This window comes from Acartia tonsa, chromosome 7 (genome assembly GCF_053477335.1).
Source record: "Acartia tonsa isolate MP-2025a chromosome 7, ASM5347733v1, whole genome shotgun sequence".
Taxonomy (NCBI): Eukaryota; Metazoa; Arthropoda; class Copepoda; order Calanoida; family Acartiidae; genus Acartia; species Acartia tonsa.
In genome coordinates, this window is record NC_137266.1 from 27431235 (window position 1) to 27455276 (window position 24042).

At 29.9% G+C, this 24042-nt stretch overlaps 1 protein-coding gene across 1 annotated transcript in view; it reads right to left on the reverse strand.

The window, feature by feature from the left end:
• The window catches only part of LOC145325179 (cyclin-dependent kinase-like 4), a 47799-nt gene that overhangs the window by 18560 nt on the left and 5197 nt on the right, over positions 1 to 24042 (reverse strand). Inside the window, exons 3-5 of the mRNA XM_080168047.1 lie at positions 19759 to 19878; positions 18978 to 19038; positions 17240 to 17337 (exon numbers count right to left, since the gene is read on the reverse strand). Of these exons, the coding sequence (XP_080024173.1) occupies positions 17240 to 17337; positions 18978 to 19038; positions 19759 to 19878 (279 nt within the window). The remainder of the gene's footprint in view (positions 1 to 17239; positions 17338 to 18977; positions 19039 to 19758; positions 19879 to 24042) is intronic.

Genomic DNA, 24042 nt, shown 5'->3' on the forward strand with positions numbered 1-24042 from the left:
TAGAAAGCGTAGCAACTCTATAAGCTTTACCAGAATGTCTGTACGTCCATTTTAAACATGTTGATTTTTAACTTTTTTAACAACAAATTTGTATGTGATAAAATTATCCGATTGATTTGATTTTTGGAATACTGATTCCTAGAACAACAAAGTACAATGTTATAAGTGAAGCATCTGAATGATCAAGTCTAAAACGTAAGTATGTCCTTAAACAGTATCCTGTATTTAAGCAGTTTTTCAATAAATTTAATTAAAATTTTGATTCGACATTTATATTTATTCTTATTTTTCAGTTCTGACACACTACAAGTATTAATGTTCGTAGTCCTACCGTATCAAAGCTTCGCTTTTATGGATGTTGTCATCCTTGTTTTGTTAAGAAAGTTGTAAACTTTGATTATAACAAATCAAGGATGACAATGACAACATCAATAAACATCAAATGTTAGGAAAAACAAACATTAATTCTTCTTATCACACTAATAATAAAAATTACAAGATTGGTGTTTATTTTATCAAAGTTATGTTAACTTTTTACACTTGCAACGCCTCAGACACACATTTCTTAAAGGAGGGAGGGGACATTGGGCTGTAAATTATGCAAACTTGCAATAAAAGTGTCCAAACTTTTTAACCAATTTTTTTTAATCTGCAGATGATAGAGCGTTTCTCACAATTGGAGATGAACATCATTCAATAGACCTTATCCCTCGTGATTCCTTCATTTCTTAAGGATTAATAAATCTTAGTGGCTCCGCCCCTGGCATTTAGCGGCCTTTTTTTCAAAAGGTTAAACCACCTCGAGACCAATATGAAGCTTCCTTTAAAAAGTGCACTCAACCAATTTAGTAGTTATTAAAATCTTAAGCTTCAGACAAAAAACGAACTTGACTACTATTTTATATAATAGGACTAAGGCCTAATATGATTTTCCAAAATGATATTGCAACACCAAAATGTTAATACAAAAAGCCCAGGAGTTTTCCTAAAGAATTGCAAAGTTGTAAGTCCAGATTATGATTGTATAATAAATTTCTCAAGCAGCAAAGCTACTCTTCAAGTAATGGTATCTCTTTTCCAAATGGGTATATTGTAGTGTCATGGAGGGAGAAGTCAATATGGATTAATCTACAACTCCTTTACAACCCCAACTCCTCTCCCCTCTACCAAATAGGTACTAGCAACAAAAATATTATGTCTTAAAAATGAGAATAAAAGATTAGTTTTAGAGGTCCTCTGGGACTATGCAAATGTTTAAATAGGTGGAAAAGGTAAAAACTATATGCCTTTTTTAAAACAGACATAATAAACATTTAGGGAAAAGTTTCTTTCTCTTTGACTGTGTGTATAAATATTTTCATATTACCGAACGAGTGAACTTTAATAATTCTGTATTTCCATTACAGATTTGTAATCTATTTACTTATGCAAGTAATCGTCCTTGGTTTCCTTAATCTTTTTAACGTATCTCATTAAGGAAATAACAGTTTTTTTCAACACATGTTGTATCGCCAACTTTGTTTAACATTCCAGAAGTGCAATAATTCTGCGAAATTATAGAACTAAAGTTGTTAATTCTTCATTTGAACGCATTTTTTAATAGGACAATATTTATTTATTTATTGCCTCGCATCATAGACAGCTTTCTGCAGATATAAAATGACAGGATTTGTATAATTAAGTATTTTTTTCAAGGCAGGTTTTAAGTTATTGTTATGTTACAATTCCATTATTAGAGAAAAAACTTCCCACCACCGAAAATTTTTAAAAATTAAAAATCATATCTTTAAGCTAAGAATGATGTCCGTCCGTCTGTACATCCATCTGGATAAACCCCTTAACAAAAATTGCAACCCAACAGGAAGCCTCTAAAGACCAGGGGCGAAGCAGTTTAACAAATACCAGTCCTCTAAAAAGTATACTTACACTAACAATTTATCAAAATCTACAAATTCCCTCTCTATTCATTTTTAACAATTGTTAAAGTAATTTTCCTTTACTGTTCTCTTTAACATGCTGCCTATATTATAAACAAAACAAGAATGACAACACCCATAAGTAGCGAACCACAAAAAAGTTTAAATTGAGAAAGTGAATTACATAGAAGATTATTATTTGTCAAATATGCTATACCAAAAAAATTCTAGAAACCGTAATGAAAAAGAAATAAGAAGTATTTTTAATGCCTTTTGATGCAAAATCAGTATAGGGAATCTTCACACAGCCGCCTATCTTAAATAGCAGCCGAGAAAATCTTCCTACATAGCGTCACAGACGTACTGACAAAGTTAATTATAGAGTAGCTTTACTACTAAAAAGTAGTTCTGTGAGTAATAAATTATGTCTGTTAGTAACGCAGAATAAATTTATGTTAATGTAATAAATGAAATATGAAAGATGATATGACCGGAGGGACGTGCGAAAATGCCTTTGATATAAAGCAGCTAAGCTACTAAACATTGTTAGGCATACAGGAAACCTGGAAAAACCTGGAAATGAAATCCCTCCAATTTCCATAAGAATTTAATAATGACCGCTCTAAACCCTTTCGAAAAGCTTAAAACCTACCATTATCATTAAGATACAAAAAATTAGTTTTTGAGATCTTAATAAACATAAACACCACTTTTGTACATAGATTTGTAAATTTAAAAGAGGAAAAAAGGGGGAGGTGGGTTAAAATTTCTAGGAAATTGTTTAATCCCTCGTATGAATAGCAAAGCACTTATGGTTTTGAGGCTGTAATATTTAGTGTGTTGATTATTGGCGGTTTCTAGGGCCAATATATTATAGTAATATGACACCTAAATAGCATGCTGAAATAAACAATATATAAACTGAAACACGATAATTTAAAGGACTCTAAAAGGCACCTCAAGTGTGTTGATTATTCCCTTACAGTGTTGGTGTATTCTGTTAAACTTTATGCTGATATTAAATCAACATAATTATAAACTTAGTTATAATTAGAATAGCGTAACATTTAGATTTCAGTGTTCAATGTTGTCTATGTAAATGTCAGGTCATTGGTTTTAATTGCATGTCGATAATGAAATACTTCTAAGTCTAAAAGGGTATGTAATAATACTTGAACTTTGCCTGAGTTCAAGCATATTATAATATATTTATTATGCTTTTGATATGTACTTACCTTTTTATAATTAAAACCTCTCCTTCTTATACATACATAATAAATATCATAAAAACAAGTAAAAAATCAGTCAAAAAATAAACAAAAAGACACTTTGTCATATATACTATACTAGCGGCTGCAACCCTAGCATATGTGCCCGTCCGTCTTTTGTGTTCGTTCTTTTCGAAAGCAATGCTTTTGATTTCGTATTAAATAAAATCATCTCTTTTTTATGATTTCAGTGGACACCCAGCCAACCAAATATAATTTTTCATGGACACCCTGCCAACCAAATATAATTTCCATGGACACCTTGCCAACCAAATATTATTTCCATGGACACCCTGCCAACCATATATAATATCCATGGACACCCTGCCAACCAAATATAATTTCCATGGACACCCTGCCAACCAAATATAATTTCCGTGGACACCCTTCAAACCAAATATAATTTCACATAAACCCAACATTAAACTATTTATTTTAACACGCAACTAAAAGTTAATCTAAAAATTCATTTAATTTGTTTGGCGCATTTACAGTTTAAAATATTATTTTTACAGTGTTTTTTTATATTTAGGGTCGATCCGTCCATACGTATCTTACGTTATTTTAGGCATGTGAGAATTGTCCTATCGGTTTCAAACTTCTCATGATGTTCATCTTACAGTTAGGTACGATTTAAAAAGCGTAGCAGCTTACATAGCAAAACATGCTGATTTTTAACCTCTTAAAATTTGTTTGTATAATACTATTACTCTATTCATTTGATTTTTGCAATAGTGATTTCTAGGAAAACAAGGTACACTATCCCTATTAAGTCCTGAAAATATAATTCTGTCCTTATACAGAATCCTGAATCGAGTAATTTTGTAACAAATTTACATAAATTTTTGTTTATACTTATACTAATTATAAAGTGCTTTGCTAAAAAAAAATAAGTTTCATTTTAAATACTTTTGTCTATTTTATATTTCCTGTTCCTTTTTAGTACTTTCACCTTTACCATTAACCATATCAACTTTTAATCTGCAAAATTGTAATTGCGCAAAAAATTTACTTTGGTACTTTGCTAGGTATTTCTATTATATATAGAAGTAAGGTTTTTTTTTCTGTAGCTTAAGTTTTCAAAAATTATTATGGAGTTTATTTTATTTAATGAGAGTTTTATACAGGTCACGGAAAAGCTATGGGCAAGTTGATTGTTAGATTTAGGTCTTGGTATGGTTGTAGGATCTATTTTTGTTTTATAACCTCTTATGTTAAGAGCTTTTGCATGCTAGTTAATATTAATTAAATACTTATTTTTTAAGATTAAGGTGTAAGACTAAGATTAAATAAACCTCCTTTGACTTATTTCTGTAATTAAATGTTAAGTAGCAAATCTTCACTTCGATTCTTTTATTAAACTCAATTAATTTAACTTAAAAATGACTTCAAATTTCAAAATTTGTGTTTAAATCTAACTTTGGATATTAAATCAAACACTTTGATTAGGTCAAACTGACATTAAAGTATAATATTTTGTTACGATAATGATTTTTGCAGTTTCACCTATAAAGCCTATTGGAACACATAAACCCACTTTGAAATAAATCGAAAATAAGGAGTTTTGTGATAGGTTTTATGTGTTTATTTTTTTGTTTTGGGGCAGTTTTTCTTAGGTTATATTTGGTAAAGGTTAGTCCCGCAGGGTTAGGGCAGTTGAAGACCCCTTAGTGTAATAAATCATGGTCTTCACCTTAACTTACTGATAGTAATCAACATTGACGTATAAAGATGTTTTTATTTTAAAAGCCTTTTTCCAGATCTTTTTTTTGATTTATTTGTTTGATTCTGTTTGTTTACTAAATGTTGCATTTACAACAAAATAGGATAGAAATGGATTCAAAAGAATGCGAAGCAATAACAATCAAAGCATAGTTTTGATCTTAAAGATAGGGAATGTTTTGCAGGTTTTGTAAATAAATTATTTAATATGACAATCTTAATAATATCATCAATACATCCAAAGTATTAGATTTAAAGTCAATCTATTAACAAGGGGAAAAAATGGCGTAGATATAGCCTAATGCATAGTAGTTGCGCTGATAAAAAGAGGATTATTTTGATTTATTTGAAAAAAACTGCTGTTAAAATATAAATCTTTACTGGTAGAACGTAATTACCTACTCATAATGACCATGCTATTCTAATTACGTTCAAAAATTTCATAAGACGCATGTTTTCAAGTTTTCTTCTAAATGCATTAGTTTCTGTAAAGTAGTAAGTTGAGAACATTATTCGGATGAAAAAAATCAAACGGACCGAATACAATTTATAATTTTTAAGTTTTTTTAATAGTTACTTTAAAATAACATAAGTATTTTTACATACATATATCAAGGATTTCATTAATGGCATAAAATGCTTTCAAATGACATTGTTAGCTTTTGTAAAAAGATCTATATGCAGTCAAACTATCCAACTCCACATTAGATTTTAAGCAGCTGCGCCCTTTGCAGCCTTGTTCTTTAAACAGCCAAATCTTTTTATGTGGGGTAAATTTTTTTCCATGGCAATTTCCCTGTAAAGGTGAACCATAATGGTCCACTGGTTTGCGAGATATTTCGCTACACACTAACATACAGGCATCCCATTACATTTATCTAAACATCAAAGAAACATTATCTAACAAGTTATATTATTTGTTTTTCATAATTCTTATCCCCACTGCATCAGAATGTTTCTTATAAACAAGAGTATTTACACATGCCCTAAAAATACAAGTAAGAGAAAAGAAAATATTTTCAAATTTTTTTTCCAATTTGTAAAAATAGAAAGTTGGTTCTGTTTTTGCTTAAGAAATTAGTGCACATTTAGTGACATAGACAATTAAGAAAGAAGTAAAAATACAAGTTATATCCCATTTAAAAGAGATGAATCAGAGTCTAAAAAAGACTCATTTGTTCTTAATTTAATGAACAAAAATAAGGTAATGTATTAACATTTTTTGAAAGCATTAGAAAGTTTTAGCAATTCCTATGAAGATTAGGGTTTTCAATGTTTTTTGTTGGTCCCTAGTGAAAAGTAAAACATTTACATTTTTATAGTTTTTAAAGATTACCATCAATTTTAGTTTTGTTTTAAATGTTTTCAAAAATATAAATAAATCTTAAATTCAAGAAAAATAATTGGTTCTTTTTGGTTTAGATTTTCATGGAAATTTTTTTTTTATATTATTTATCGTTTTTTATTTTTTGTCTACTTTGATCTATGGAATATTTTTTAACCTTTTTTTCTTTTGGATTTTCTTAAATTAGAAAGTTCAAAAAGAACAAAAGAATTAATTCTAAAGTTTTAAATAAACCAGAAATTTTGAATACTTAAAATGATAACAAAATTTGTAGTTGTAATGTCTTAAGACCATCGATATGTCGATATTATATCAGTCTTACCACTTTTTATCAAAGTCGACGTAAAGTTTTTTGAAAAGCATGCTGATATTTTATAAGCTACAATCACTTTTTATTAAAGTCAAGTAGTCGATTTTAACCAATGAAAATGCATTTTGATAGAATGGCAATGTAGTTTTGACAAACACTTTGACAGACCCATATAAAGAAAAGATTTGCTTTTACAATTTTATATTCAAGCAATCAAAAAAAAAAAAAACTACAGCAAATTAACTTTTGAATAAGGAAGCAAAATTTTCGTGGAAAATGCAATTTTAATAAACTTGCAATTATCCTTGTTATGACTAAACGTAAAAAAAACTTATTTCCACCATGCAATTCACAGTTAGTGGTTTAAAAAATATAAATCTAAATAAGTTCTCTCGTTCACTTGATAAAAGGACGTCTAAGCTGTTTTTGGGTGCACAAAATAAAAATGGAATGACATAGGAAAATAATAAATATAGAGCACATGTTAAATGGTCATAAAAAGGATGTGATAGAACACCAATAAAAAATATACATATATCTCTCGTTGAATGACCGACGGACTGACAAGGTAAGTAATAGACTAGATTCTTTTCGTAAAGATATTTTCCCAAAAAACAGCAATAAAACTCAAAAAAGAGCAGAGAAAATCTCATTTTCCACATAACGTTACGGACTGACAAAATGAGTCATGGGGTAGCTTTGATAAAAAAAGATCACAAAGAAAATAACTGAAGTTTCTATACTCATCTTTGATAACTAATATCTAAAAGCATAAAAGTATAAATTTAATTTAAAAAGGTCTAATCTTAAAAAATAAATGTTTTTCGTGGCCTTTTTCGTGTAAAATACATTGATAGCTCCATGTTGGTGGACTCCTTTTTAGACATAATTGTCCATGTTCGAATAATTGTTACAGTCAAAATGCATTTTTCACGTTTTCATGATTCATCATTTGCAAAAAATTTTCTTTTGTGAAATTTGTTTAATTTATATGATGGTATTATCATAATTGTTTTATTTTAGGTTATTATACTGTTATCTAAATTTAAAGTTTTTTTTATTAAACCTTCTTAGTTTGAGAAACAGTGGTAATGAGATATGAAAAGTTTTATTAGATATAATGTTGTTATCTTCTACAACTTTCACCAAAGTAAAAGTAAAAATTAGTTAATTTTGAGAAAGGAAAAAATTTACAAGATAATATTTTTGTTGGTTAAATTTTTTTTTACTGAAACCCTTTTTGGGAAGGGGATGGGGGTTAAGTAAGTCCCTCACCTTAAGGTTATTTGGGCAATTAATTAGTTGCGTAAAAGGCACATTCACCAGATTTTCCAAAATACAGGTAAAGTTCAAACAACTTAATTAGATTTAGTCTTTAAGATCTTTTTGTGCTCTGAAAACGAAGTAACATTGATAACTGGCTAACTAGAAGCGATTTTAGCGAATTTTAGATTTTAAAAATACTAGCCACTGCGCCTCTAACATCTAGGGGATTTGTATTCAAAAAAGAAGAAGAATATATCCTAAAACTATCCAAAAACCTATGTGCAAATGGGTAACTCAATCAGCTCAGTACTTATCGAAATTGTAAGCTTCATACAAAAAAATTTAATACATTGTAATTTGTAATATTGGACAGAAAAGCTTTGCTTTAAAAAATGCAGACATATGCAGCTCCTTTCCGTCAAATCAATATTCTTCCAATACACAGTTATGGAATCTCAACCACAAAGATTTTTTTATCCAATCTTGACAAGTGAGGTATTTTTGGAAAGAGGAATAGACATAGAAAACGCCTATGTAAATTAGAAAATCCGCAGAAATCATACTTGCAAGTTATTTGCAAAAATCTGCAATGTTAATTTGCAAAATTAATTTCATGCCTTAAATGACTTATTTAGAAAAAATCTTTTTAGGCGTTTTCTATGTCTATTCCTCTTTCCAAAAATACCTCAATTGTCAAGATTGGATAAAAACATCTTTGTGGTTGAGATTCCATAACTGTGAATATTATCGGAAAATTTTCAAACCATAACTTTGGTTTTATTTCTTAAAAATCATATTCTCTATATAAGTTATAAATTTTTATATTTCTATGATAATAGTAATAAATTAATGCGTGTATGTTTCTATCCAGCGGTGCCCTATCCATCTTGTTATTTTCACTTTTGGACTCTTGTAGAATTTACGTTACCTAACCTAACCTACAAACCTGAAATTGAAAAATAAAAAAATGAGGTCTGAGGCTTTCTTGATAAGTTTATGTTATCCTTGTTAGCATGTACTTAAAGTATTGTGTAACAAGGATGACAACATCCATAAGTAACAAAGCTCAAAGATTTTGTGGATAGACAAATGGACAAACCGATTTTTAGAACAGTTAAACATTGTCAATTAAATAAATACAAATAACCACAAAATAGTATGACCGACGGACCAAATAAATTACATACTGGATACTAGACTGGCCCAAAAAAAACATGAATTTTTAAATCTTTACCATATCAATTTGCGGTTACCTTGAAGTTGTTACCGGCTCAAATGTAGACCTTTTAGTGAAAACTAGACCTCTCTACAATGAAAATTGATCTCGAAATTTCAATCTTAAGCTTTTTATCAAAAACTTCATATTTTCATGATTTTAACAAGAAATAATTAAAGAACTGCCAACCTAAAATAATGTAACAAGAGTTCAAATATGAAGTAATTATAAAAAGTAGGCAGAACCGCCATTCCTGCCGAATAATTTCGAAAAAACGTCTAAAAACATTGTTTTATTTAAGTTCATCAATTTTGATTAATAGGATAGGTGGATTGGAAACTACCTGCGCTCTAATTGGTTGAATGATGTGCGACACTTAAGCTTCTCCAATCAGAGCGCAGATAATTTTCAATCCACCAATCACAGATGTCAATATTAATCAACTTAAATTGTATTTAATTTGTATTAAATTTGATGCAGATTTCAAATCTCCCTCTAACATTAAAATTCTTTCCAACTTATATATCTTAATACTCATTGCTAAAGGGAAACCCAACAAAAAGTTCCAGTTTTCCATCTGGAACAGTAAAGGAAATATTCACGTTCCCTTAACCGTTTCTTACAGTAAGATGAACAGATGGACAAGCGGACGAACATTTTGAATTATAGAGTAGCTTCGCTACAAAAAATGTAAGAAATTCTAACTTTTAATTTGTTGTAAAGAAAATAGAACATGGTAATTATTTCTATCCACAACAACAGAAATAATTATTCTAAACATTTATTATGACTTAGTAGCTGGTGGTTTCCATCAAAGTACCTTATCAAGCACAGAACCCACATCCCCTAGGTAAAGCACCAAGTAGCTGGATGTGAGTCTGTCCAGGTTGATTTCATTAACCATTGATTTCAAGACCAATGATTCATTAGGCTTCCTCGTCATGGAAAGTTTGCTTAAAGCATTTAAAAAAAAAATTAATATTTTAAAATGTTTTAAAATTAAATCTCATTGACTGTAATTGCTTACATAAACAAAAAATTATATTTAGTCTGAATAATTTTTTTCTAAATCATTCCCTTGTTAATTATTTGTTTTAATTTTTTTTTCCTAGTTAACCTAAACCAGTAAAAACCAAAACATTTCCGGTACTTTTCATCAGGGATTAATGGAAGCATAGAGTCACTGAAAATATAGACATAATAAAGAAAGAACAAATCATTAATGATATTAGTTCAGCCAATTCCGAACCTGCCATTACAGAGTTAAAGGGTGTCTGTTCATATAGAGAGATATTAAGATTATGCTAACAGCTTAGAACAATTTATAGAAGAAGCATCTTTCATGTCATGTAAAGAGTTTCTTTTAGCTATTTTGGGAAGGGTAAATCAACCATAACAAAAGATAAAAATTATTAGATAAAGGGTTAGAAGTTGGTGGGGGGATTGGAGATAAAAGCACCATCTTCCCTTTTAGCATTCTTTTAATATATTCTGTTTTTCCTTACAACTTTTTCTTGATAATTTAGACAAAAAAGGAAGTTTCATTATGTTAATTAATTTTAAACAATATGGAAATTTTACCACAAAATATGTTTGTTAAATTATTTTGTTACAAAACGCAAAATTATCCAGGGAAAGCATAAAAGTGTTATTAAGGCAAAAACTTTTAATGGCTGCTTTTTAAGATAGATACACAGTGCCTTCGAAGGTGCTTTGACTTTAGTGTCAGAACCTAAATTGGGACATAGTGCATTTCATTACCTTAGGTTAGGTAACTTCATTTCACTTTTCAATAAAATCTAAAATGCAGCGGTTTTTGAGAAAATAAATTTGAAAATTTCAAGTTCAATTTTCACCCACTAGGAGTTACCGCATAATTATGACAAGAAAAGCGAAGATAATTTATTTAAAATTTTGAACAACTTTGCTTTTATAAAGTTCTTCATAAAACCACTCCTAAAGTGAGTTAATTAATGGCCATTTTTATCAATTGCTTTGCTAAGGTCACGGAAATTCAGCCTTAAATAAATCATATATAGAGAGGTTTTATGACTGACTTTATAAAAGCAAAGTTGTTCAAAATTTTAAATAAATAATCTTTGCTTTTCTTGTCATGATTATGCGGTAACTTCTAGTGGGTGAAAATTGAACTTGAAATTTTTAAATCTAATTTTCTCAAAAACCGCTGCATTTTAGATTTTATTGAAAAGTGAAATGAAGTTACCTAACCTAGGGTAATAAAATGCACTATGTGCCAATTTAGGTTCTGACACTAAAGTCAAAGCACCTTCGAAGGCACTGTGAGATAGTTTTCCCAACAGATCTATAGTATAGATGTATATACATATAGCTACTTCTCCCCTTTTTCTAATTACCCTTTTTGTCTGCTAGCACATTGTTTTCTGCTACTTATCTGTGTTATTATTCCCAACACCATTGGTTGATTTTCAAAGACCCAATTGAGAGTCAGTACAAGGTCATTGGGATATGAAAATACAGTTATTTAACCTCTTCCCCCTCTAGTGTTTTACTTTAATGTTTTGCCTAACCAATGAACATCTTCTTCTTATGGCCGATGTACTCAGTCGATATCTGTCAAAAAATAAAGATTTTGTTATGAAATTTGTTATTAATGTTCTTTGTTTATTAATTTATCATTTTCATCTTCGAATTTTGCGTATGACTTTTTTTTTCATTTGTAAATTACGGACGTTTTAAATTAATTAATATTTTTTTTATTGGGCAGCTTTCTGTAATTAGGCATCTTTCTTAATTATTGCTTATAAATGCATTTTTAATTTTTACATGTACGTTTTTCATTGCTTTATCATGAAAGGATGCTATCCTAAAAGTTCTTAGCGATCAAAGACCCCCCCTCCCCATATTTATTGTTTCTAAAATAAAATGAAAATAATTGGGTAATTTTTTTGCTTAACCGCTGGGGGTGGTCATAATCCTGCGGGGTTAATTAATTAATACCTGTAAAGTGCCATTAATCTACGGGGTCATCTTACTTAAGGTTTAACAAAAACACACGATTTCTGAGCTCGCTAGGTAATTTTAGGTAAACCCCCTATATAGATTTTGCTAGCTTAGTCTTCCTATTGCTGAGCTACCTAAAGACTTAATTGTCCTTATTTTGCTTTGATTCAAAACTAAAATAATAATAAATCATACAATTATTTATTTTGAAAGGTTTTTCCATTTGATTTAATAATTAATTTTTAATATAGCGGCTACTCTAAAATTTGCTTTAGTCTGCAGATACGTTTTCTTATTTCTCTGTCTGTCACAACGATTGAGTAAGTAAAATATCTTCATCATTTTTTTTTCGATTTCCCGAACACAAAATCCTGTACAGCCCAATACAAACACACACATGTACTTTAAAGGAGGCTATGTTATTTACTTTTTAATGCTGGATTAGTGTCCATTTTATGCCATACTGAAAAAATATTAACAATTCCATGAATACTGAAATACAAAACAAAAGTGGTTTAATTTTTTTTTCTTTTTAATATCCGCATAAAGCTGTCTATAATACGATGCGATAAATAACTATTACCTAGTAAGTTTTTTATCGAAAATTGTTTCTACTTTAAAAAGTTATTTCCGCTGCCCTTTTTAGCAATATAGTTATCCTTGTTATAAAAAATTTGATTTGTAAATGTGCTAGTTTTTTCCATTTAACATTTAAAGGCCAAAGTTACTTTGACAATGACTTTAATTCTTAAACAACCAGACTCTTAAACAACCAGACTCTACTTATTTAAAACCCAAACAGTTATATTTTAATTTATTTGTTCTGGATATTTGATATCCTTTTATATAAAGTCGTAGTTTTTTTTGTCAGAAGCTTTAGATTTCAATAACTATTGAACTGATAGAGAACTTCCTTTAAAGAAAGCTTCACATATGTCCCGGGATGGTTTAAGGCTATTATATTTTTTAGATTTACGTCTTGGAATGGTTTTGGGCTGTTTTTCTTTCCCTTTCTTACCCATTTGAAGTCCCTAGATAAAAGAAGTGCATAGGCTAGTAAAATATTTGTATAATCATATATATAAGAATATTTGGGAATAGTCCCTTTCGTAACATCGCGCCCCATAAGTGGCGATTCGTCGTATTTTTAAAATGGCTTTATATAGGTTATATTGGGTTAGGTTAGGTTATATTGAGGTGATTGCCCCACAGATTTAGGTAATTGGCCCCGCAGTGTTAGAGCGGGGGTCAGGGGCTAGAAATAAGAGAAAAGCTACTGTGAAAAATACGAAGAATCACCCTATAAGGTGCGATGTTACGAAATGGACTATACCCAAATATTTTTTCAATAATTATAGTTCCTTTCGCTGATTGTACTACTTTTTTTTATCAAAAAAAGACAAATTAGAAGGGCCTTGAAATAAAATTGATTAATAATGAATTAAGTGTCAAAAGGTTTTCAATACATAATCTTTTGGTATAGTATTTTTATTTGAAGATTTTTATCAAAATAAAAATAACAGGAATGCTATTTTTTAACGCTTTTTAAAACTTGACTCTTCCCACCTTGGCTGTTTTAGGGGGATGTACAATTGTCAAGTGGTTGTAGGTGTTTTTTCTTTAATTGCCCCATTTTTTAAGGGGGGGGGGGGTGTAACAGTAACTGTAGATCCTTGACACCCCCCCCCCCATCTTAGCTGTCTAGGGGGGTATATCAAAGTAGACCCTTTTCAAGTGGTGGCAGTTTTTTTTTTTAATTTGACACCCCCATTGCTTCTTTAGGGGGGTGTATGAATGAGTGTGGATCATTGTCAGGGGTAATTCACCCCCTTCTGCAAACTTTTGGTTTAACGATTATATATGTTTGTATATACATCAATATCTCCAAAAATTTACAAGGAAAATAAATCAATAATAAGCGTATTTGATTAATTAATAAATATGAAAGTTTTCTTCAATATACTTAAACATACACGTACGTAAATAGATTTAAAATAGGTCACGGCTAATTAGGAACAAAATATTGTATTTTACAATAATATATTGAAATTAACGAAATATATATTCATAAATGTAGTATGTATGTCACAGTTTTATACTTAACAGAATGTATATAAAAAATAGATTGTTTATTAGACCTTAATATGTTTCTACTTTTAATAGATATCTTTTTAGAAAGTCGTTTTTAAACGTAAACCTAAAATATACATAGATTCCTTAAACTAAATGGTATAATCGGAGCAAAGTAAAAAAAAATTCTATTTAGATGTTGCTAAACTTTATACTAGCAGCTACGTCCCATGCCAGGGTAATCTAGAGGAACTTGAGTATGGGGAGAGTTGAGTTTATCCTACATTTTAAAGGGGGTAGGCGGATGTGCCACTTATTGAAACCAACAGTAAAACGTGCATGATCTCAGCCCATATAAGAGTTATAACTCTAAAATTCGGCACAACAGTTGCTTTTGTGGAGAACAATATGGAACTGTGAAGAAACGGCGGCGGAACCGCCTAAGATTAAAAAGAAAACGTATACAAGTAAAAGAGAACCATATTGGTTTAGCGGTTAGCGAGATCTTTCGCTATACACACAGAAAGATAATCTGTTACATTTATAAGGATGACTTTTGGCCGATTTTGGTAAGAGACACTATATATATATAGTTTACAAAGTTGGATTATGTTTCTAATAATCTAGATATGTTCAAACTTCGGCGTATATACTCTGTTTAATTCAAGAAAAAAGGAATATGTTAAAAACAAGGTTAATATTGTTCAAAACTAAATTCAAACAGAAGTCATATTTACAAACATGTTTTTGATAACTGATTAAAATGTTATCTGCAATAGACTAAATGTAAAGAATATAACAATCAACCACTTAAAAGTAATTGCCATATAAAAAGAAATCAACTGGAGTTATTAATTTAATTCAAATTTACAAAAGTTTATATTCAAAACATGTTTATGTTTAAGTATATTCCTGAAGCTATCCTGTATATTTAAAGTTTGATTCTAATTTCAATTAAAAGCATACCTACCTATATATGAAAATTAATATACTTGGAATAAGGAATATGTATAAAAAACTTGACGACTGACACAGATTGAAGTACATGTTTCCTTGTGAATTATAATTTCTTGTGAATAATCCCCTATTATTCAAGAAACTATTATTTGAAAATAAGGGATGCCAACACAGAAAACCCTCTCCTTATTCTTGAGGGTAGTTTCCGTGTAACTGTTAATACTTCAGGTCAGGTTAGATTAGATTACAGTGCAAGGTAGCCTAGCAGAGCTTTGGCCAGGTTTGGGCGTACAAAAATAACCCCAACTAACTTTATAAAAAAAAGGTTGTTCTGTGTTCGCTAGGCACTTTGAGGGAAAGTAAATTTTTTTGCCTGTCCTAATATTTTACAAAAAGTTTCTCTTTTAATGAAAATTGTATAGTTTTAGAAAGCGATGTCCTGTTAAAACTAATTTACAGATGTGTATTTTAAATTTCTATCCCTTACATTAGTATTTAATTAAGTAAGTAAAATTGTATAAAAATTATGTTATCATTTATGTATTAAAACTACAATTATATTATTATTTTGAAGTTCTGTGTATATAAGTGTACTGTAGAACTTTGTTAATAAATTATTTATATTATTGTTTTCAACATCTGATAGGTAATCAATTTCTAAAAAATCTCAACAACTTATAATAAATCAGCTGTAATCATTAACTGAATTTATAAAAAATGTATTGTTAATTATAGCTGATTTTTTCATGATTTTTGGGGTAAAAAAATTCGTGTTAAAGACGACTTTTTTTTATCTGCCTCCAAATATTATTTTCACTTGGTGGCCATACCTCATGACAATTATTATTTTTTTTATATCAACTTTTTTTTAAATAAGCGTCATATTTATTTATAAGGTATTTTTGTTTAAGCCAATAGCGTGCACATAGGCGTCCAATGGGGGGGGGGGGGAATGGGGCGTTTACCCCCCCCATTTAAAATTTACCCCCAACCATTTATAATACCCCCCCCAAAATAGAAAATCTCTAACAAAAAAAATTTTTGCGCGCTTCGCGCGCATTTTTAATACTAAATTTTTGATCAAATTTAAATTACCCCCCCAAAAAATTTTACCCCGGGGGTAAATTTTAGGGGGGTAAACAAATTTTACCCCTGCCAACAGATTTCAGGGGGGGTAATTACCCCCCCCAAGCAAATTTTACCCCCGGGGTAAAAATTTTGGGGGGGGTAAAAAAAATTTGCGGCGCGCTTCGCGCGCCATTTTACCCCCCCCAATACCGAATTACCCCCCCCTTAAAAAAATTTTACCCCCCCCAAAATAAAAAGCTTGGACGCCCCTGAGCGTGCACAGGGTTCTGTCATGGGATGTATTGATTGATGGATTGAAAGGGGTAGACAAACCGGATCTACTGCAGTTCACGGTAAAATATTGCTGGTAAGCAATATTTCCAAAAATCTATGAATTTTAAAGGCTACTAGCTGCCAAACGGCTGAACGTACAGATCATGCCCGCACACTGTTTTACGCGGCATAAGAAGGCCTACAAATTATCTGGAATAGCCATAAATCAATAATGCATAATTATCTCGCAGTGCAGAGAAATGCGCGAAAAAGACCTATTTAACGCGTTTTTCTTCAGTGAAGCTTTCCCTGTGCATAATTAGATCTTGGCTATTCCATATTATTTGTAGGCCTTCTTATGCCGCGTAAAACAGTGTGCGGGCATGATCTGTACGTTCAGCCGTTTGGCAGCTAGCAGCCTTTGAATTTCATAGATTTTTGGAAATATTGCTTACCAGCAATATTTTGCCGTGAACTGCAGTAGATCCGACAAACCTACACAATTTCATTTATAAAGTGAGTGAAGGGGGTTTTAACCCAACCCATCCCATATTTATATTTTCAATGATTTTATGAAAATCCTTATCTGTATCTCTGTTGGAATGCATCAAAAAGGATGTAGAATATACGTGGATATTAAGAAAGGGAAAAAATCGTCAAATTAGCTTGCTAACATAGAGTTCATATATGGGCCAGTTCGTTCATCCATTAGGAGAGGATGGGATGGATAAAGGGGGAAATTGTTATCTTAGCCTGCTGGGTGTTTCACTTTATTCGCGAACATGAAAATCTGGTAAAACATCCAAGTAATAATATATCCATTGCAACGCATGATGTAAAACTTACATTGTTTTGATGAATGAATTGCAGTGCTTGTATAACTTGATAGATGTGTCTTCTAGCTGTCTCTTCATTTAATCCTCCAGGGTTCAACTCAAGTTCATCTAAACAAAATATTATAAATATCATTTAAGGTATAATATTTAAGGCTCGGACCCTTGTCAAAATAAAAATACAAGCTAAAATCATATCGGTTCAGTGGTTACACACAGACAGAAATACATTTATTTTATTATTAAATATTGATTTATATCACCTTGACTTTATCAAAACATTTAACTAGAATAATTATCAAAGGTACCTATATCCTTCAATAGTTAAATTCTTTACATACCCAGAAGCCATAAAAACACTGTACTAGGATCATTGTATAAAGTTGGAAATGCGAACACTTAATTTTTACAAGGGGGCGGGCGAATGGAGGTTAATGAAGTCCCACAAAGTATTGTATTTGAGGTGTAATTAATTTATCATTTTTTTTACATGTGTTTGTAAAGCAAAAAAAATCATTAAATTAGTAGTACACCTTCAACCCCATTCCCTAGTACGTCTATAGAATAATAAAATAAATTACATAGAAAAATATTCGAAAAGATAATCATATAATCCGAACATAAAATGTTCTTTTATGTTTTTTTTTTCAATGGAAAATATTATTTAACAATATATACACGTTCAAAAAGTCACATAAAAGATTAGAATTACGAAAAGGAATCACCCACAGCTAATCTAATATTTGAATTTATCAGTAATGATTACTGAATAAACATTTTACGTTTTATAATATTTTACGATATTTCAAAATTTAATATAAAAGTTGCTACACTCAAAGTAATTTGTCAAAAATTAAACCAAAAAATTAAAAAAGTTAGAACTTTAAATTCAATTATATTTAAAATTTTTGAAGTAATAGAACAACTTTGTAACATATGTAGATTGTGGTAAATTACAACAATGTCATATAAAACATTGATGGAAGCCTCTAGGGGTACTTTAAATATGATGTACAGTGTGCGCCCTTAATTAATGGTCTCAAGCGCCCTTTAAAAATATTTCTTTTGTAATTGTTTTAGTGCGATTTCTATTGGGAGGGTTGAAAACTTGAAGTACCCTACATTAAAGTAGAAAAAAAATCTTCTCTACTTTAATTCAATACTAGCGGCTTCGCCCCTAGCCTCTAGAGGCTTTGCCCCAAGAGGTATAATTACATCTTCTATTACTTACCCAGCAGAATGGATCGCAAATTTTCGCACACACCCAGCAGGAAAACATTTTCTCGTTTAAATAACGAATTCGCAAAATTCGTAAAAAAATAGTCTAATGTGTTCTCAAGAAAATTACTACTGGTGCTGCTCATAGTCTAATGTGTTCTCAAGAAAATTATTTATTTTTTTTTGGGGGGGAGGGGTAAATTTTCATTTTTTGGGGGGTTGGGGGTGTCCAACCCCCCAAGAAAATAGCTTAAAACCACCACAGGACCGATAGGTATATACCCTGAAGAGTAGAATCCAATCGGTTCAGTGGTTACTGAGATCTTAAGCTTCAGACGGACGGACAGACAGACGGATGGACGGACGGACAGACATCAAGCTACTTTCTATTATAGATAATTATAACCATATCGGCTCAGCAGTTGGTGAGATCCTTTGCTACAAACACACAGAAAGACATTATGACAAACAGCATGTTACTGTTAAATTAAATTAATTAGCCGTAAAAACAAAAAAAAAGAAAATTGTCTTACCAAGTATAGTGTGATCCATAAATTCAAAAACCAGGTACAACTTTTTTCGTCGGCGGAAAACCTAGAAATATAACATTCACATAAAGATAAGAGGGATTAAAAAATTACTAAAATTAAAAAATAAACTTCAAAATCCACTACACCCACTTTCGCCTCTAAGCTAGAAATCTACAAATACCATTTAGACATATCGTAAAGACCAAATACTTATTTTGATATGATAGCAAAATTAAAGAAAAGTTCACTCATTTGCAAATGTTGTGCATATTGTAAAATTTGAAACTTTCTGTTATAGATATTGCTAAGGAAATATGTCCATAAAATGCAAATTTTATATCTTCAAAACGTGACTAAAGTTCAAGGCATTATACAAACATAAATATACTGAAATTTCAATCAATGCAATTTAATATCTTATTTGACAAATATCAAAACTACATATATAATTTTCTGCAAATGTGGTTAAAAAATGATCTATTATATTTTATTTGTATATTTTTAGAACAGAAGATTCTGATTTTCTTTGATTAGAGTTGGGTGTTTTCCAAATATTGTCTGTTGAGCATATAATTCGACCTAATAATAAAGTGTGGTAGTTTCGTGCTCAAAGGCAATATGCAGGAAAGGGCCAATCTAAAGTTTTATTAGCAGTTCCTAAATAAATAGTGACTGCTTAACAATACTCTTATATTTGAAATTTAGAAGTCCTACAATCCCCATTTTTCACCCTCCAATGGTTTGACATCCCCTAGTTAATTGCTGTGCACGCCCCTCATCTTACCTCAATAAGATTGATAAGATTATCATGACGAAGTCTTTTCAGCATGCGGATTTCTCGCAGGGCAATTTTCCTCACGGAGGGGTCGTCTTCCGGCTCCAGAAACTTCTTTATGGCTACAATCTGAAAAAGAAATTTTCAAAATTTCCGAGATTTGAAGGGATAGGGCAAAGCACGATGAATTTATATACAATTATAAAATCCATTAAAGTACACAAATTTATCAATATGAAAACTTTGGATACCAGAGTATTTCCAGTTCAATGTCCCATCTCCTTTAAAAATTGTTTGATTTGAAGGTATCAAAAAAGTTATGGGACATACTTACATTTTGTCTTCTGTTCTTACTTTTGTAAATTTTTATGTTTTTACTTATAATATTAGGGCAAAGCATTTTAAAATTCAATGAACACTTCAAAGAAAAAAAAACATTTTATTTAATAAGGATATTTAAAATCTTGTTAGAAAAGTAATAATAAAAAAAATAAAAATAAAATCTGAGATGCATTGTCCTAAGTGGCCTTCAGTTTTTGAAGTTTTTGCTAAAAAAATTAGATTTACATACTTAAGTTACCAAAAACTTGCCCCTTATATCATTATCTACCTAAAGTTTTGTTGATCCTTTTCTAATATTTGTTTATTTCAATTACAAATTCCCTTTAATAGCTTTATCCATGAAAATTAAATCCATTAAAGCAATATATGTATAATTTGTATAATTGTAAATATAAATTGAATCAATTTATAAAGTAAATTACTTGAGCTAACAGTCAGGAAGGGAGGGGACTTTTGACTGTAAATCCCACTTTACCCAAAGTTTTATTAAGTCTTCCTCTTATTCGCTGGCTTAAAAACTTTGAATACTTTATCTAATCTTGATTTGTTGGTTCAAACAAGCAATGTTTAAACTTTTGACCTATAATTATATCTATAGAAACTGGGAATTTGTATATCAACAGTTGGGGTGTACATAGATTTATCACCGATTGCCTTATCCCTTCAAATCCCTGGTTAACAGTTGAATTAATTTGTTCCCATTCTCGTGACTCTGGTAATACTTGGTTGTGTTCACGGTTGTAGGGATTAATATTTAACAATGATGCTAACATCCATAAGTAGCGAATGGACATATGGACTAAGTAAATTTACAGCAAATGTTCAGTTGTCAAAATAAGGAACAGAAAGAGAGAGGATATGCAAACACTCAAAATGTCACGAAAAATAACGTTTACGTCTTTGACCCACAGACAAAACAATGCAAAGACTAGATGCGCATATATCATTATTAAAAATTTCAGCTGTCGATCTTCGATAGCAGCCGAGAAAGCCTAATTTCCCCCATAGCGTTATAGACTAACTACCAGATGAAAATGAATTATAGAGTAACTTCGATTCTTAAAACGATTCAGTAAACGATTTAAATTTATAAACAGACATATTGTAATCTGTATAATAGACTATAAAAGTTTTAAAGATTTTTAATCAATATAATAGATTTGAAATCTGCATAAAATTTTAAGGATTTTTATAAAATTAGTTTTTTATATAATTCTTTATTTAAAGGCGCAAATACAAATTAAGTTAAATAATTTTGAGATCTGTGATTGGTGGATTGAAAACTATCTGCGCTATGATTGGAGAAGCTTAAGTGACGTACATCATTCAACCAATTAGAGCGTAGGTAGTTTCCAATCCAGCTATCCCATTGGTCAAAATTTATTAACTTAAATCGTATTTGCGCCTTTAAATAAAGAATTATATAAAAAACGAATTTTATAAAAAATCCTTGAAATTTTATGCAGATTTCAAATCTATTATATTGATTAAAAATCTTTAAAACTTTTATAGTCTACTGTATAAGTGTCAATTACGTTTTGACATTAGGTAATACTTTATTTTTTCACATTATAAGGTAAAAGGTTTAATTAAATCACTAAAACCCTAATATCAAATTTACCATTAAATGTTATGTATATCGAAGTAGTTGATTAAAAATTGTTGAAGATTTTCAAAATTTACTTTTTGAGAAATTAGTTGTTTTTTTCCTCAAAATTGTTGAGAAAAAGTTAAAAACCATGAATTTTGATTTTTGAGTAAAATACGATTATATTTTGTTTACTATGGCTTCAATTAGTTGTTTTTTTAAAACTCAAATTAAAAAAGTTTTTCCTCCTTCGAAAACTATACAAAAAAAGAAAAGTTATTTTTTAGGTCAAAAGGTTTTAGATTCTTTTGAAGATAATTAATTATTGGAAAAAAGTTACAGCAGATTACTTTGAAAATTTGAAAAGAAGTTGTATCAACCTTTTTTTTTATAGCTAGCCGGTCCTTTTAGTAAGTAGTAGATGTAAAATTTTTCATAGAATTCAGATATGCAATCGGTTTTTTTGTAGACCTCTTATTTTTTAAGTAATTTAAGTTTTTTAAAAAAAAAATTAAGTCGATTTTAAGGTACTAAAATGCAACAAAAAAAAGAAAGAAAATAGCCATTATGAACAAAAATAGTAAGATCTTTAATTTGACACCTTACTTTTTCAATTCTGTCAGGTAATTATTGAAAAAATCGATTTTTTTAAACCCATGAGAATAAAAACTTTGAACTCAATTTTATCATTTCACAAGTAAAAAAATATGGGTTCATATATACCTTTAGAATCAGAAAAATATTACGAATCCATTGTAAGCAAAATTGAAAAAAAAAGTTTACAATATAGTATATAAACTACAATAAAAGGAATTATATGAAAATATCATATTATATTGTACAGGCAACGTCTTAACTTTTGAATTGGGTATAAAAATGGGAAGGGGGTATAGAGGGGGTAAAGAGGGGGTAAAAAAGGGAAGATGATAGTGTTGCCAGAACAAAAAATACAATTGGCCATTTTTATATCTTTTTATTTTTTTACTTTTTTTCAATTTTGCTTACAATGGATTCGTAATATTTTTCTGATTCTAAAGGTATATATGAACCCATGTTTTTTATGTCTGTTTGAGAAAATATTTAGGTCTAAAGTTTTTATTAAACCGAGGTTGAAAAAATAGATTTTTTCAATAATTACTCAACAGAATTTTAAAAGTAAGGTGTCAAATTAAAGATCTTACTATTTTTGTTCTTACTGGCCATTTTCTTCTTTTATTTTGTTGCGTTTTAGTACCTTAAAACCGACTTAATTATTTTTTTTTAAAAACTTAAATTACTTAAAAAATAAGAGGTCTACAAAAAAACCGATTGCATATCTGAATTCTATGAAAAATTTTACATCTACTACTTACTAAAAGGACCGGCTAGCTATAAAAAAAAAAAGTTGATACAACTTCTTTCCATAATTATATGAGTGTATTATATTGGTACCAAGAAGCAGTAATAGAAAGATATAAACATTCATAATGAAAGTCAATAATCCTTTAATAAAAGTAACAGTATGTATGTCTGTCTTCTGTACCGAAGGATATCGCTAATTGCTATAATCGATGGTTCTCCTTTACAAAGTAACTTCTGTTAGGCCCTGTGAAGGTTTATTACTATTTGGGGGCAGGAAAATCGCCACTAGATAAATATCATCCACCCCCAAAAATTTGTTCAAATTTTTTTCTCTAAAAAAAATTTAATTGAAAATGTGGGGAGTTGACTTTTCCCACCACCCCTCCAGAGCCTCTAAAGGACTCTAGGGGCGTAACCGCTAATAAAGTATAAAATAAGAAAGATTTTAAATTAAATTTTTAATTATGGCAGTTATTGTCTTGAAAAAACTTCATTATATAGATAATTAAATGTTTCTGATTTTTTTTTTGGAGCAACTTTGCTTTTAGTGTGTTTGTGATATACCCCCCCCACCACACGCCCCGCCCCCCCCCCCTCCCCCGTCGGAATTGTTTTAATGTAAGACTATCATAATTGACATGATAACGACAAAGATACCCTTCTTAAAGAAAAGCTAAAGCTATTAAGTTTGATTATGTTGATCAAAACTTGAAATAAATTTTTTAATTTTTTTATCCCATAAATAAGTAGTATCTTTAAAATCAAAACAAAAGTATAAAATAAGAATAGGTTACATGGTTTAATTTTTAAAAAAGTTTCCTTTTAACAATAACCTAACTGTACTGTTAATTATGGTAAAAAAGTATCAGGAAAGTCAAGTAATTTATGAATGATTATACTTAGACAATAGATACTTAGGAATAGATGATAAATCAATCTTTTGAACTGGCTTTATAAGAAATTATAAAATCTCTAAGGAACAGTGAAAATTCAATAGACAATAAATAAATCTTTACCACAGT